This window comes from Piliocolobus tephrosceles, chromosome 20, assembly GCF_002776525.5.
Source record: "Piliocolobus tephrosceles isolate RC106 chromosome 20, ASM277652v3, whole genome shotgun sequence".
Lineage (NCBI taxonomy): Eukaryota > Metazoa > Chordata > Mammalia > Primates > Cercopithecidae > Piliocolobus > Piliocolobus tephrosceles.
In genome coordinates, this window is record NC_045453.1 from 19016870 (window position 1) to 19032006 (window position 15137).

The 15137-nt window shown below is 52.0% G+C and overlaps 1 protein-coding gene across 1 annotated transcript in view; it reads right to left on the minus strand.

Annotated features, from left to right (window-relative positions):
• The window catches only part of CDH22 (cadherin 22), a 139430-nt gene that overhangs the window by 39307 nt on the left and 84986 nt on the right, over nucleotides 1–15137 (minus strand). The window contains exons 5-7 of the mRNA XM_023197094.1: nucleotides 8416–8583; nucleotides 4572–4765; nucleotides 1905–2158 (exon numbers count right to left, since the gene is read on the minus strand). Of these exons, the coding sequence (XP_023052862.1) occupies nucleotides 1905–2158; nucleotides 4572–4765; nucleotides 8416–8583 (616 nt within the window). The remainder of the gene's footprint in view (nucleotides 1–1904; nucleotides 2159–4571; nucleotides 4766–8415; nucleotides 8584–15137) is intronic.

Genomic DNA, 15137 nt, shown 5'->3' on the forward strand with positions numbered 1-15137 from the left:
ATTTCTTCCCTTTTCCGGCTTCCTCTCCAAGGTGCCCTTCTCTATTTACACATTGCCGGGTCAGTCCCTCTTGTCCTCTTTTTATGGGCTTTTCTTTCTCTCCAGTCTCTTCCTCTCATTGTTGGTCTCTCTACATCTCTGTGAGTCTGTTTTTCTGCCTCTTTTCTCAGTCATTATTTTTATTTTTGTTTATTTTAATTAATTAATTGATTAATTTATTTTGAGACGGAGTTTTGCTCTTGTCGCCCAGGCTGGAGTGCAATGGCACAATCTTGGCTCACTGCAACCTCTGCCTCCAGGTTCAAACGATTCTCCTGCCTCAGCCTCCAGAGTAGCTGGGACTACAGGCGTGCGCTACCACACCCTGCTAATTTTGTATTTTTAGTAGAGACGGGGTTTCACCGTGTTGGTCAGGCTGGTCTCAAACTCCTGACCTCGTGTGATCTGCCCACCTCAGCCTCCCAAAGTGCTGAGATTACAGGCATGAGCCACCACGCCTGGCCTCTATTTTTACATATCATTAATTCACCACATATTCTGCACGTATCCACTGAGTACTGAGGCCTGGGCTAGGCCCTGCGGGTGCAGCAGTGAACAAATAGATGTAAATCCCTACCCTCAGACAGCTTACCTTTCAGTAGGAGAGACAAACAAGGTAATCAGAAAAGCAGCGTGTCAGATGCTGATGAAAGGTAATAAGGAAGCAGCAGAGGAAGACGGGCTAGGAAGTATCAGGGCTAGGGGTTGGGGTGGAGTTGAAATTTTAGGAAGAGCGATCAGAGAAGGTCTCACTGAGAAGATGACTTTTGAGCAAAGACCTGGAGGAAGTGAGAGAGCAAACTATGGGGGCTATTAGGGCAAGAACATTCTAGGCCGAGGGATCCGCTGTAGCACAGGCCCAGAGTGCAGGTGAGCTTGGTGTGTTTGCAAGGCTGTGAGGGGGCCAGTGTGGCTGCAGCAGAGTGGACTGGAAAGGAGTGGGAGGTGTGGTCTGAGAGGCTCAGGGAGGCCAGAGCTGTCATTGTCAGGGCTTAGGCTTTTATTCTGAGCCTAGTAGGTGTCTTTGGAGGGCTTGGGCAGAGCAGGGCCAGGCTCTGGCTCACCTTTGAGCAGGATCAGGCTGGCTCCTGCAACAATTCTAGGTTAAAGAGGGGTGAGGACAGAATCAGGGACACCAGCGAGGAGGCAACTGCAATACTCCAGGCGAGAGAAATGGTGGCCTGGACGGAGGTGGTAGCAGCAGAGGTGGTGAGAAGTGGTCAGATTCTGGATCAATTTTTAAGGTAGAGACAGAGAATTCGCTAATGGATTGAAGGGAGGCATGAGAGAATGAGAGGAGGCAAGGATGTCTCCAACATTTTTCACCTGAACAACTGGAAGGATAGAGCTGTCATTCCCAAGATGGAGATGATGGCAGGCAAACTGGTGTTTGGGTTTTTTATTTATTTTGGTGGAGAGGCCAGGAACCCAGTTCTGAACTTAAGTTTGAGGTGTCTAGCAGAACACCAAGGGAGATGATGAGAGGGAAGTGGGGTGCAGGGAGAAGAATGGGGGAGTCCTGGGCACAGGGATGGCCCAGTCCAGAGACCAGGGAGCAGCGTGGCTGCAGCCAGTCCCGCCAGTGCAGTGCCCGCCTCTGTGTCTGTCCCTCCTCGTTCTCTGCCTCATTGGCCTGGCTCCCCTGCCTCTCTCATTGACTGTTCTCACATCTGCTTTCTTGGCCCTTTCGCTCCGTGCCTGTTTCTCTCCATCCTTGTGCGCCTCTCTCCGAGCCTCCCTCCCCCACGCAGCCGCCTCCTTTGGCCCTCCCCGCCCCAGCCCTCCTCCCCTCTGCCCACAGTCTGTCTGCGGGGGCGATGGCGGGATAGCAGGCAGCAGGCGTCGGCCCCGGGCGGGGGTCTCACCGGACGGGCCGGTTGGCGGCGTCGGGGTCCCGCGCCGTCACCACGCCGACCAGGGAGCCCACCTGCGCGTCCTCCTGCACCTCCAGGAGGCGGGAGGGTGGCCGGAACTCGGGGGGCTCGTCCACGTCGGTCACGGCCACGCGCACGATCGCCTGGTCGCGGAACGTGCCCAGGTCGGCGAAGCGGGGGTCCACGAACTTGTTGAGGGCCTCCAGGATCACGGTGTGCACGGGCTGGGATTCGAAGTCCAGGCGCTGGGGGAGGGTAGCAGAGGGCCGATTAGTGGGTGGGGTCTGGTGGACACTGAGGCCTTCACGAGGGAGGCCAAGGTCACACGTTGTCTCAGCAGGGGCGGCAGGGATGTTTGGGCTGCATTGCAGAACTGACCCAGACCCACTCAGTGAGTTACAGGTGGAGAAACTGAGGCTCCTCAAGGACAGTCTTGCCTAGGGACGCAGCCACTCCAGGCTACCGCGCTGAGCACCCAAACTTCCTGCCTTCCAGCACAGTGTTGGCATATTTCATTAGTTTATTTCACCAACACAAAGCACCTACTGTGTGCCAGTGCTTTAAATGTATTAACTCAACTTGACATCAACCCTAAGAGGCTTGTATTCTTATGATCGGATTTTACACATGAGGAAATCCAGGCCCAGAAAGGCTCAGTAACTTGCCCGAGTTACTGAGCAGTGAGTCACTAGCAGAGCCAGGATTCCCTGGTATGCGGGAGTTAGCAACTAATGTGAGTTGAGCCCGATAAGCCGGGCTGCCTTAGAGCTTTCCTCTGAGATCTGGTTAAATCCATGCTGAGCCTGTGCTTCTTATCGGGGGGTGCTAATGGGTGACCCTCTGATGAATGAGCTCCGTGGCTGTGTGTTAGCTCTGGCCTTCTAAAGACACTGCCTATAGCAAAGAGAAATAGCCATGGTGGAGCTGCAGGGACCTCAGTTGCATGATGGGGGAGCGATCTGATTGGCAAGAGTGACCTTCCAGGAGACCCACAGCTGGTGCCTGTCCTGTGTATGGGGTCCACTCATTGCTCTCAGAATCCCCCACCCCCAGCTTCTCCAGCAGCAAAAACATCCATGTCCTGCCTCCAGCCTGTTGCCTGGGAAATCAGGATGCAGAGAGGCAGGCGGTGGCCTGGCCTAGGAGTGAGCGATGGACTCTGGAGCCAGGCCATCAATCTGCTCCCTGAGCCATCACTGACTCCGCAGAGACACCCTAGGCGCCACTGCTGGAGCAGGCAGTGGAAGGGGGCCTAAGAGCTGGGGGTGGGGGAGATTAAGCAGCCCAGGGGATGAGAGCAAATGCTGTGCTGGAGTCCCCAGGCTAAGTTTGAAGCCTGATTCTGCCGCTCTGTGAAGCTGGGTTTCTCTGGGCCTCTAATTCTCCATCTGTAAAATGGGCTCATCTAACAGTTAAGGACAAACGGAGATCACAAGACTGAAAATCACCAGTGCTTAAAAAAGGGAGATTCTAGAGCTGACCCCCTGGGCCTGTATTCCTACTGAACGATGCTAGATGCGTGGCCTTGGGAAAGTTACCGAAATTCTCGGGGCCTCGGTTTCTCATCTATAAAATGAACGATAACAGTATCTCAGAGGGTTGATGAAGGGATCGAATGAGTTAATATGCAGAAAGTAGTTGAAGGGCGCCTGGCACGTGGCAAGCACGTTATCACAAGTAGTAGCTATTATATTATTATCCTCTGAGAGGGAGTTGAAGGAACTGGGCGTTTTCTCTATCCTCAAGCCCTCAATGCCAGGTAAAGAGCGGGTCATTATGTGCTTGCTGAGTGAAAGAAGGACTGTTGAGGGCAGATATTTCTGGAGGTTCTGGAAGGCAGAGCTCAGGCTGATAGGCACAGATTTAAGGAGACCGATGCTGGCTGAATGGGAGGAAGAAGAGCTGGGCAGTGGCAGAAAGTGAGCATTTTGTCCCTGGAGATATACAAAGGCCTATGACCACTTTTGGGCTAGTGCAGGGGACTTGACCTCCCATGGGAGAGTGGGGTCGGAGTGGGTGGTCTTAATGGACTTTGCAGCCCTGAGTTGCCGAGCCCCTGACCAAGTCCTGGAAGACGGATTTTTGCCTCTTTATTTGACCTCCCTAGGGATTGCTGAGTTTGCAGTTTTAGTTTCTGGTTCCTGGGCCAGCCAGTGGGCAAGGAAGGCTGTTAGACTCAGGAAGGAAAGAGCTTTGGAGTCACCAGACGTGGGTTCAAATCTCTACTATGTACCTTACAGGTGTCACCTTGGGCAAGCCCCTTTACCTCTCTGAGCCTCTATTTTCTTAGTTGTAAAAATGAGGATAGTGACCTCAGCTTCAGAGGGAAACACGAAGATTAAAGGGAATGAGGAGTGTGAAGAGCCTGGCAAGGATGTGAAGCACACATCAGAGTGTTTGAGGGTGTGGATTCCCATCTGGATTGAACCCCAGCTCTGACAACCAGCTGTGTAACCTCAGACAGGTCACTTCACCTCTCTATGCCTGGTTTGCAAAAGGGGAATGACACCATCAGTGTTTTTCCAGGTTGGTCCTGGGCCTCTAGAGAGAACTAATCCATTGAGTGGAGTGAGATGGGTGTATTTGGCTGCCCAGAGGCCTCCCTGATCCTCCCGCCCCTGAGGTCTGCCTCCCCCATCCCTCCTGAGGCAGCTGCACCTTCTGCACTACGATGATGGCCTCCTGAGTGTCGCTGTCTGTGGTGACCTTGAACACATCGCCGCCGCTGCCGCTCTCCTCCTTAAGGTGGTAAGTCATGTCCGTGTTCTCTCCCACGTCTGAGTCCTCAGCCTTCACACGTCCCACGGCCGTTCCGATGGGGGCTGACTCCTGGATGCTGAACTGGTACATCTCTGTGGGGGACACGGCCATGAGCAGGGATGAAGGCAGCCCCTACCCCAGCCTCTGCCAGCAGCGGGGGAGGGGACAAGGGGGCCCAGGTGAGCCTCTATGGAGGACAGTGCTTGAAAGGGGCTCTCAGCTTGGCCAAAATGGGGGCTGGGCGAGGCATGTCCCCTGCAGGAGTTTGGGTGGCAGTGCAAAGGGGGGTTTTTAATTCTGACCTTTGGTTTTATTCACTGGTTGATTTGGGAAAATGCCTGCAGTTCTTTGGGCCTCAGTTTCCCTACCTAGCCAGTGACAGGGACAGAGGAGCACAGTGATAAAGGCTAAGGCTCTGGAGTCAGTCCTAGCTGTGTAACCTTGAGCCTCAGTTTCCTCATCTGTAAAATGGAAATAAATAATGATGGTGCCTTCCTAACAGCTGTGTGGTTATGACAACTAACTTAGATGATGACGCCTGTAACATGCTTAGTGCAGTGCCTGGCACTTGGTAGCTACTCAAGAAATAGAATAAATTGTGTTAAAATGGTGGGGCTTCATACTGATTTGCTGTTGATGTTAACAGTAGTTAACTCCTTCATTTCAATGTACACATTGAGCACCTATGATGTCCCCAGACATCATGCAGTTCTAGGGACTATGGTTACAGCAGCAAATAAAATGGACCAAAATTTCAGCTCTCATGTTGCTTTCCTCTTAATAGAAAGGGAAAGACACTAAACAATCACATCAGTGAAACATACAGTATGTCCAACAGTGATAGGTACTTAGGAGAGAGAGAAAGCAGGGAAGGTGCAGGAGTGCTGATGAGGGTGTCACGCAGTTTTAAATAGGCTGATCGAGAAAGGCCTCTCAGAGAAGATGACATTTCTGCAAAAGTCAGAAGGAGGGGAGGGAGCGAGCCAAGCAGATATTTGGGAAAGAGCTTTCTAGACAGAGGGAGCAGCAGGTGCAAAGGCCCTAAGGTGGGTGCTGTGTCTGGCGTGTTGGAAGAATGGCAAGATGGCCGTGTGGCTGCAGGGGAGGAGCAGAGGGGAAACCAGAAGGAATGAGATCAGATGGGATGGAGACTGCTGCCTGCTCTCCAACCAGAGCTGAGGTCGAGGTGAGGATGACTTGCTAAGTGATGGGCCAGCCTAGCTGAAGCAGGGACTGTGGGGATGTGTCTCTTGGGGGCTCCACAGGTCTTGGTAACCCTTGCATGGAGTGGCTGCCTCTGATTCATCCTCATACAGCAGCCGAGGTGGGACACTTTCTGAAACACAAGCTGAACATGCCACTCCCCTGCTTTAATCCATTCCATAGCTCCCCATTGCCCTTGGGATGGAGTTATGCAAGCCCCTTGGCCTGCCCTACAAAACGCTGCCTGGCCCCTGCTGGCTTATCCAGCTTCATCCTCCAATCCCCACTCCGTCTCTAGCTTCAGCCTTGCTGAAGTTCTTGTGATTCTGCAACTCTGACTCTCTCTCTCTCACCTCCAGGCATCCCCTCTCCCTGTCCTCCTCTCTGCCTTTGCCTTCCCAATTCCTGCTCTGCCTTCTAGTCTCACTGAATGTTACCTCCTCCAGGGAACCCTCCCAGACCTCCAGGCTCTGCTCCTGTGCTCCCTTGGCCGCCAAGCTTATCCCATTGTTAGAATTACTGCATTTTTACTCTCATTTTCTGTTTATTCTCTCTCTCGGGTATGAGCTCTTGGAAGAAAGGGACCACATCTCTTATTCATCAGGCATTCCCAGTGCCTGGCAGAATGCCAGGCTGTCGCATAAATGAAATGTGAGAGGGACTAGTGAGTGTATGAATGAAAACCAGCATGAGTTACCAGTAGACACCCACCAGATTAACACAAATCAAAGAACGTGACAGTACCAAGAGTCAGTGAGGATGTGGTACAATGGACATGTGCATTTCCTCATGGGGGAAAAGAGTTTGGCTTTATTTGGTAAAGTTGAAGATAAGTACATCCCATGACCCAGCAATTTCACTCCTCTATATCCATAGAGAACAAGTGCAAATGGGCACCTGGAGACCTGGGGCAACAAGGTTCAAAGCAGTCTCCCTCCCTATAGCCCCAAACTGGAAATAATGCCCATGTCCACCACCACCAGAACAGACAATTATGGAATACTATACAGCAAAGAAAATGAATAAATTATAGCTACCAGCAACGTAAGTTCATAAACATAATTTTGAGAGGTAAAAAGCAAGACAAAAACAATTCGTATTGTATGATTCATCCCATTTACATAAGATTCAAAAATGGATGAAATTAGACTTCTGTCTGGTGATGCCTACGTAGATGAACAGACTCAAAAGATGACCATCACAAAAGCAGGTGGTGGGTAACTGGAGGGAGGAGTTGGGGAAGAGGCTATGATCAGGAAAGGGCATATTAGGGCTTCTTGGGTCCTGGCTGGTGGTCACAGGAGTGTCTGCTTTATACTTATTTGTTGAACTGAACATTTATATTTTATGTTCTTTTTGTGTGCCATAGTTCATGATAAGAAAGACAGAAAGAACAAGAAAGGAAGGAGGAAAGGAAGGACGAGCAGGAAAGCAAACCTCTGGAGACCCTGGCCTCCTCCTCTCTGCTCTGCCCCACCCCTTCCAGCTCAGAGCTCATTCAAAGCCTGGCACAAACGGGCAGAAGACTGGGTGGGGGTGCGCCCCACCCGTCCCACCTGTCTGCATGGGCCTTCAGGGGCTGGGGCTGGGCTGGGAGATTGGGCAGTGGGATGGCTTCCATGCCAGGCTCCCTGGCACCGGGAAGCCAGTTGGTGAGCTCAGCCCACTCCGCTCTCTGTCTGAGCTGAGGCTGTAGGCCGCACTGATGCTGCGCTCTCAGCTAAGGGATTGGATTCCCTTATCTCTCGGGGGGTCAGTCCCCTGTGGCGGGGCCTAATGTGAGAGCAGCAGACCTTAAGTAATGACTCACCCGATAGGAATCAGCCCAGCTCCCCGCGGCATTTAGTCTCTGCCAGCTTTGGTGGCTTCCCTGTCGTGGCTCTCGGCCTGAGCCTGGGACAGAGGGGCTGGCTGGGCTGATAGGGAGCTGGGAGGCTGGGCCGGAGACATCCTCCAATCCCCGCTGTGCCAGCAGAGGCAGGGGGTGGAAAGGCCTCCTAATTCAGAAGCACAGAGTCCCGCTACCCAGGCTCAGAGGAGGAGGGAAATGCCTGTCATTCAGACTTAGTTTTTCTCTGCACAACCTCCATCTGTCTGGGGGCTGAGCTGCCTCTGCCTAGATCCCTGGGCACCCCCTTTCTCCCCAATACCTTCCCTTTGCAAGCCTAGGTCAGCGGCATGGGATTGTCCAACAAGTGGCTGGGGAGTGGGCAGGGGCCAGTGAGGGGTTGGAGGATGGACAGAAGGGTGGATGGGTGGAGCTCCCCCTCTGCCGGAAGCAAGAGGAGGTCTGGGAAGGTGATGGCATGTTACTTGGCTCTGTGGGGCATCGACCAGCCCCAGGGTCTTCCTTGGTAGGAGGCATGGTTGGAGGAGGACTGGGGGATAGCTGGTGGCTTGGGAGGACAGACAGACAGACAGACAGAGGGAAGCCCTTCTTTTGGTCGGAAGTCTAAAGGGAAGCTGGGGTTGGCAGGTGGCTTGGATGGGCTAACAGACAGACACACAGATGCTCCTTCCTCTGGAAGGCCTCACTCACTCTGCGGGAAACGGGGTGGGTTGTCATTGACATCGGTGACTACGATGGTGACGGTAGTGGAGCCCGAGAGGCCACCCAGCTGACCCGCCATGTCTGTGGCCTGGATCACCACCTCGTAGCGCTCCTGGCTCTCGCGGTCAAGGTCAGGCACAGCCGTCCGGATTACACCTGTGAGTGAGTGAGAGGCCAGGATGCCCCACACCAGCTGCCCACTGATGTGGAGACCCCTGTACAGGTGGGATTCAGACCCCGTGACTCCTGGGGAAATTCAAGTTCAGGAGGAGAGTGGGCCACACAAGGACATCTATGTGGCCACCATGTGGGACAGGGTTCAGCAGCTTCCACACACACTCACACACGCTCATACAGATACAGATACACATGCCCGCACAGATATACTCACACATGCTCACACACACGGTCACACAGATAGATTCACACACTTGCTCATACAGATGCAGATACTCACACATACACACATGCTCACACAGATGCACACACATGCTCATATACTCACATACGCTCCTGCAGATACATTCACACAGGCTCACACAGAATAACACACACAGGCTTATGCCTTTCACAAGGCATAACATTCACAAACTCATACACACTCCTATAGATACACTCACAAACACTCACAAACACACACTCATATACCCTACAGATCCAGTCACATGCTCACACTCATACAGACTCATACAGAATTACATACAGGCCTATACAGATAACCCACACACTTACCTGCCCATGCAGAAACGCACACGGGCTCAGATACACTCACACATCCATACAGAAACACGTATACTCACACCTGGACATACAGATGTGTTCTCATAAATAACTCATACTCACGTACACACACACAGATACACTCTCAAATACACACTCAACGATCCACACACACTCACACATACTCTCAAATACATATCCTCCCCCCCCACAGACACACTGACATATACACACTCTCATACACACTTTAACACATACACACACTGAAATACATATGCTTTTTTTTTCTTTTTCTTTTTTCTTTCCTTTTTTTTTTTTTTTTTTTTGTTAACAGACTCTCACTTTGTTGCCCAGGCTAGAGTGCAGTCATGCGATCTCAGCTCACTGCAACCTCCTCCTGGGTTCAAGCAGCTCTCCTGCCTCAGCCTCCTGAGTAGCTGGGACTACAGGCGTGCACCACTATGACCGGCTAATTTTTGTATTTTTAGTAGAGACAGGGTTTTGCCATGTTGGCCAAGCAGGTCTTGAACTCCTGGCCTCGAGCGATCTGCCTGCCTCGGTCTCCCAAAGTGCTGGGATTACAGGCATGAGCCACTGCACCTGGCCTCAAATACATATAATTTCAAACATACTTGCTCATACACATTGCACATGCATTGTCTCTCACACAGACACAACACAAAAGCAACAGAATGGACTATTTGGTTTGCTAAAAAGAGGACTGCAAGCTAGAACCTGCCACTGTGTGACTCCCCTGGGCAACTAATCCCACTTTTGGGGCCTCAGTTTCCCCACTTGACATTCTATGCATGAACCAGGTCTGTGTCAGTAACGCACAGCCCAGAGCCAGGCATGGAGCAGCAGCTTGGTGGGTGTGAACTGGACTCATGTCCACACTCATGTACACTCACTGTGCTGTCACACTCACCTGTATACACACACGCAATGTAGTTCACACATTTGTAGAGTATGGACATAAGAACACATACAAAGTCCCTTACACACGTGCACACTCACAGCTACCGTCACACACTCTTATTCACACCCTCCTCCCACAACCAAATTATCCCCCAGACCTAGAGGCCCACCCTCACCCTCTCCAGGCCCTAGATCTTCTGTCCAGGCATCAGCTAATTGCTGAGCAGACAGTCTTCCAAGCTGCTATTGGAAGCGGGGAGGGGAGCAGGCGTGGGGGTGACCGCAAGATTAATTCTGCTGTGGGGAAGACTGGGCTTCTTGTCTCCCTGCCAGGAGAAGAGACAAGGGTAGGGCGGGGGAGTCAATGAGACATTCAGAGCCTCTCCCACCACCCACTCCAACCTGCTGAGCACAGGTGGTGACAGGTGGTGCCTGGGGCCTGTGTGCCAGGTGGAGTCATGCACCAGCAGCCCCATGCTGCGCCCCATAAAACCCAAGCTCCAACACCTGATGTCCCCCAACAGTCCCCAGATTCCCATACAGGCAACAGAACGGAAGGGGCGGCTGTAGTGTGTGTGTGTATGTGTGGTGTTTGTGTGTGTATTTCTGCGTGTACCTGTGGTAGGGTAGCCAGAGGTGGGGCGCCTAAGGGGTGGTCTCACTCTCATGGGATCACATGCAGATGTGGAATGGGTATTCTATCTAATCAAGGGTCACACAAACCCTCTATCAGTGGCCTTCTCAACGCCTCCGTAGACCCCCTCCTAACCCCTTCTCTGCCACCATTGGTCTTCCCAGGAACAGGGGAGTCTTGGCAGTGGATTGCCTTGGGATAAATTCCAGATCTACCATTTCTTTGGTCATGTGATTTGGAGCAAATCCCTTCACCTCTTTGAACCTCAGTGTCCTTATCTGTAAAATGTAACAACCACCATACTGACTTAAACAACAGGATTTCTCAATCTTGGCACTGCAGACATTTTGGGCAGAATAATTCTCTGTAGTGTGTGTGTGTGTGTGTGTGTGTGTGTGTGTGTGTGTGTGTGTGTGACCTGCACATTGTAGGATATTTAGTAGCATCCTTGGCCTCCCACCACTAAATGCCAGCAGCACTAACTGTTGCCTTAGTTCCAAAACTGTCTCCAGACATTGTCAAATGGACCCTGGGGCAAGATTGGTTGAGAACCACTCGTACAGGATTTCATCTCATGAGAATTACATGTAATAAAAATTATTATTATTATTATTCTAAGCACCTTAGGTGAATTGCCTCATTTAATCCTCTCAATATTCATATGTGGAAGGTGCTGTGATTATACCCATTTTATAGATGAGGAGACAGAGGCACGGAGAGGCTAAGTACCTTGTTGAAGGTCACACGTGTAGAAAGTGCATAGCCAGGACGCTGAGGCTTTGCAGCCCTGGACAGCAGGGGCTGTACGGGGAAGGTGGGGTGTATCAGATTGTCCACCCTGGGGTGTTGGAAAGAGAGAACAGAAGGCAGACCGAGGGGAGGAAGAGAGTGAAGGGGGAGAGAGAGAAGAAAAGGAGTCCCAGGGAAAGAGAGGCAGGGAGAAACCTAGTGAGAGACAAGAGGAAAGAGACAAAGAAGAAGGGAAGAAAGGAAGGTAGGGGAGGGGAACAGAGAGAGAGGGAGGCTGAAAGAGACAGAAAAAGAGAGAAGAGAAGATGGGGGGGGTTAGATAAACCAGAGAAAGTCAGAGATACCCAGAAAGAGACAGTAAGAGAGAAACAGAGACCTGGAGAGAAACAAAGAGGAAGAGAAAGAAAGGAGGGAAGAAAAATGGGCAAAGAACAACTAAGAGAGCGGGAGCAGACATACAGAAAACCGAGAAAGAGACGCAGGAAGGGTGAAGAAAGATGGTGGAGGGTGGGGAGGGGAGGGCAGGTAGGCTTACAGTGCAGCAGCCGCCAGGCCAGGGAGCAGGGGGTCCCAGGTGGAAAGGTGGAGAGGGAGTGACTTTAGCTGAGCACCTGCTGTGTGCTAAGCTTTGTGCTGGTCACTTGCCATCCAGGACCTAAGTGAATGTAGAGGATTCATGGTAGGATCTGGGGTCACTGTGCATCTATGGGCTTGGGCACCAAAGGCTCAGTGTCCCAGATCTGAGTAGGGGTTGGAGCTGGGGTCTGGCTCCACTTCTGTAAGTGAGAGAGGCTCCATGTGGCTGCCCTCTTTGCTGTCCCTGTCACTTCCAGCTCCTGAGGAACTGGGGACACGACACTCTTCTCACTTGGAAAGGTCCTGAAGCCTTATAGCGTGTAGGATTCAGGTGCCATCTCTGAGTGTGTGTGAGTTGGGTCCCCAGAGGCCACACTGCCCCTGGGCCTTGTTCTCGGGATCCAGGGAACAGGGTCGGTTGCTATGGTGACAGTGCCCAGTGAACCACACCTTCCGGTATCCATGCCTTTGGGTCATTCCCTCCCACATTGACTCTGGCCAATGGGACATCAGCAAGTGTGCGCTGGCCAATAGGACATCAGCAAGTGTGACAAAAGCGGAGGTTTGATAAGCCCCTGTATGCTGCGGCTTGTCCTCTTGGAATCCTGAGACCACTGTACTGTGAAGAAGCCCAGGATAAAAGGCCACATGGAGAGGGAGGCCTAGTCATACCAGCTGTCCCAGTGAAGTCGCTCCCAGCGACCCGACAGCTGACTGTTGCTGCATGAGTGACCCCAGCAAAAGAACTGCCCAGCTGACATACCAAATTGTGACAAATAATAAATTATTGTTGCTTTAAGCAACCACACTTTGGGGGTGGGTTTTGTTTTTTGTTTTTTTGTTTTTTTAACATAGCTCTAGATGACTGATACAGAAATCCAGTTGGCTGGGCCATTCCTCTGCTGATTTTGTCTGGGCTCACTCACACAGCTGAGCCTAAACCGGAGGAGCAGCTGACTGGAAGGTCCAAGATGGCTCATTTACATGTCTGGCAGTTGGTCTTGGCTGTCGGTGGGGACACATTGGTTCTTTCATCCTCCAGTAGGCTGGCTTCCTTACATAGCAGTCTCAGGACTGTGTTCCAGGACAGTAAAAGTGAAAGCTGCGAGGTCTCTTAAGGCCTAATGTCAGAATTTGCATAACATTACTTCTGCCACATTCTATTGGCCAAAGTAGTCCCAGGTGAACCCAGGTTCAAGGGGTGGGGAAACAGACTCCACCTCTTGCCTGGAACAGTGGCAAAGTCACATTACTAGGAGGCCGTGTGCAGGGCAGGGAGGAATTGATAACATATTTTTCTGTCTACTATGTTCTACTCCACTGTCTTCCTCCTGATGCTGGGAGAAGCACGGTGGAGACTATTGCCCTCTGGAAGATCTAGGGGTACAACAATTCTAAATCAGTCCATGAAGTTGCTCTTGAAGCCTTCCAGCTCTTTGACTTCATCCATTCACTCATTCATTTGTTACAGTCTTGCTGAGGGCCTACTACAAATGCCAGGGCTGCACAGAATCAGATAGGCTGCAGTGTGAAAAGGAGGACTCTGGGGCCAGACAGATACAGGCTCAAGTCTTCTTTCCACCATTGACATGCTAGCTGACCACGGTCGAGTTCCTGGGCCTCTCTGAGCCTCTGTTTCCTCCTATGTAAAATGGGGACACGCACCTGGTAGGGCTGTTGAGAGTACTGAATGAGAGGAAGCTTCCAGCAGCAGGCCTCACAATTTGGAGATGCCTTGCTGATCTCTTTCCTCAAGTTCTGGATTGGATACCTCCATAAGTAAGTTTCACAGAGGCAGAGATCCATGCTGGTCTTGTTCATCTCGTATCTATAGGGCCTGGCACTCAGCAAGTGCTCAAACGACATTTTGACTGGCTGACTCCCAGTGCCCCTCCACTGCCCCTCTCACAACCTGGGTGTCGCTATCTATTTGCTTCTCTGCTAGAGCAGAAGCTCCGTGAAGGCAGAAACCAGGTCTAGTTCCTTATCCTGACCCCAGGATCTGGCATTTAGAAGGTGCTCAACAAATGTTAGTTTCATTCCCTCCCTGTAAAATGGACGACTCTGGCTCAGTTGAGAATTTTCAGCAGAGATCTTGAAATCTCATAGAATATTTCTATTCCTGCTGGGGTGGTGGTGGGCGGGGGCTGGTAATTATAACCTGGCCTCAGCTCCCACAGCCATGTCTTCACCCATCGTCCCCAGTTCCAGCTGTTGTCCTGGTCGCCCCTGCCATCCCCTCCAAATGCTGCAAAAGGGGCCCTGGAGCCCGTGTGATGCCTCATTAGCCCGCAAATGCCATCCCTGTCGGCCCTGTGGGGGGCCTGCTGGCAGGCCTGGCCTTTAAAACACACAAGTTAATTCCTCCTCTGGCATTGGGGCCTCGCGGCGCCCCGCCTCCTCCCTTCCCTCACACCTTCCTCCCAGGCCCCGTTCCGGTTCTGCTCCCTGCTATCTGCACAGCGAGAACAGACTGTACCTCGCAGCAGCTGCTATATATAGACCCGCATCAGCGGAATATTCCTGGCTGGGGAAATGGAGCTGGGGCTGGGAATGGCACCAGGGCAGCTCTTGCCGTGGGGCTGTGGGCAAGGGGAGGCAAAACCTGGTTCTTCCCGGGACGTGCCAGAAAGGACCCTTTCAGACTGAAGAGTTGAGGGACTCTGGAGCAGGGACCCCATTTGAACTCCTTCACCTGCCTTGCCTGCTCTTCACTTTCTGACCTCTTGGGAACTGTTCCTGCTCCCCCAGGCCCTGTGGCCTCCCAGTTGTCACCATCTTCTGGGCCCTCTGCAGCGGGGGATGCTGTTTCTTAGAAATTGGCTGTCCTTCTCACTCTCATGTCCTCCCCACTCTCTGGTCCTTCATCTGCCCAGCCTTGCTACCTCCCAAGACTCAGTCTTGGTCCTTCTCTTATTTCTATGTTCTTTCTTCCCCCCCATCTCCCCAAGGTTTATCAACCCTAAGGTCCCCACCTCCTCAGGCTGAATGCATGAAGCCTTCCTCATCACCATCACTATCCTTTTGTGCCGGGGCTCAGGCTGAGCACTTTATACACTTCCTGTTCCTTTGGCCTGCATTACTGGTCCCCAGAAATCTGTATGGCTCATAC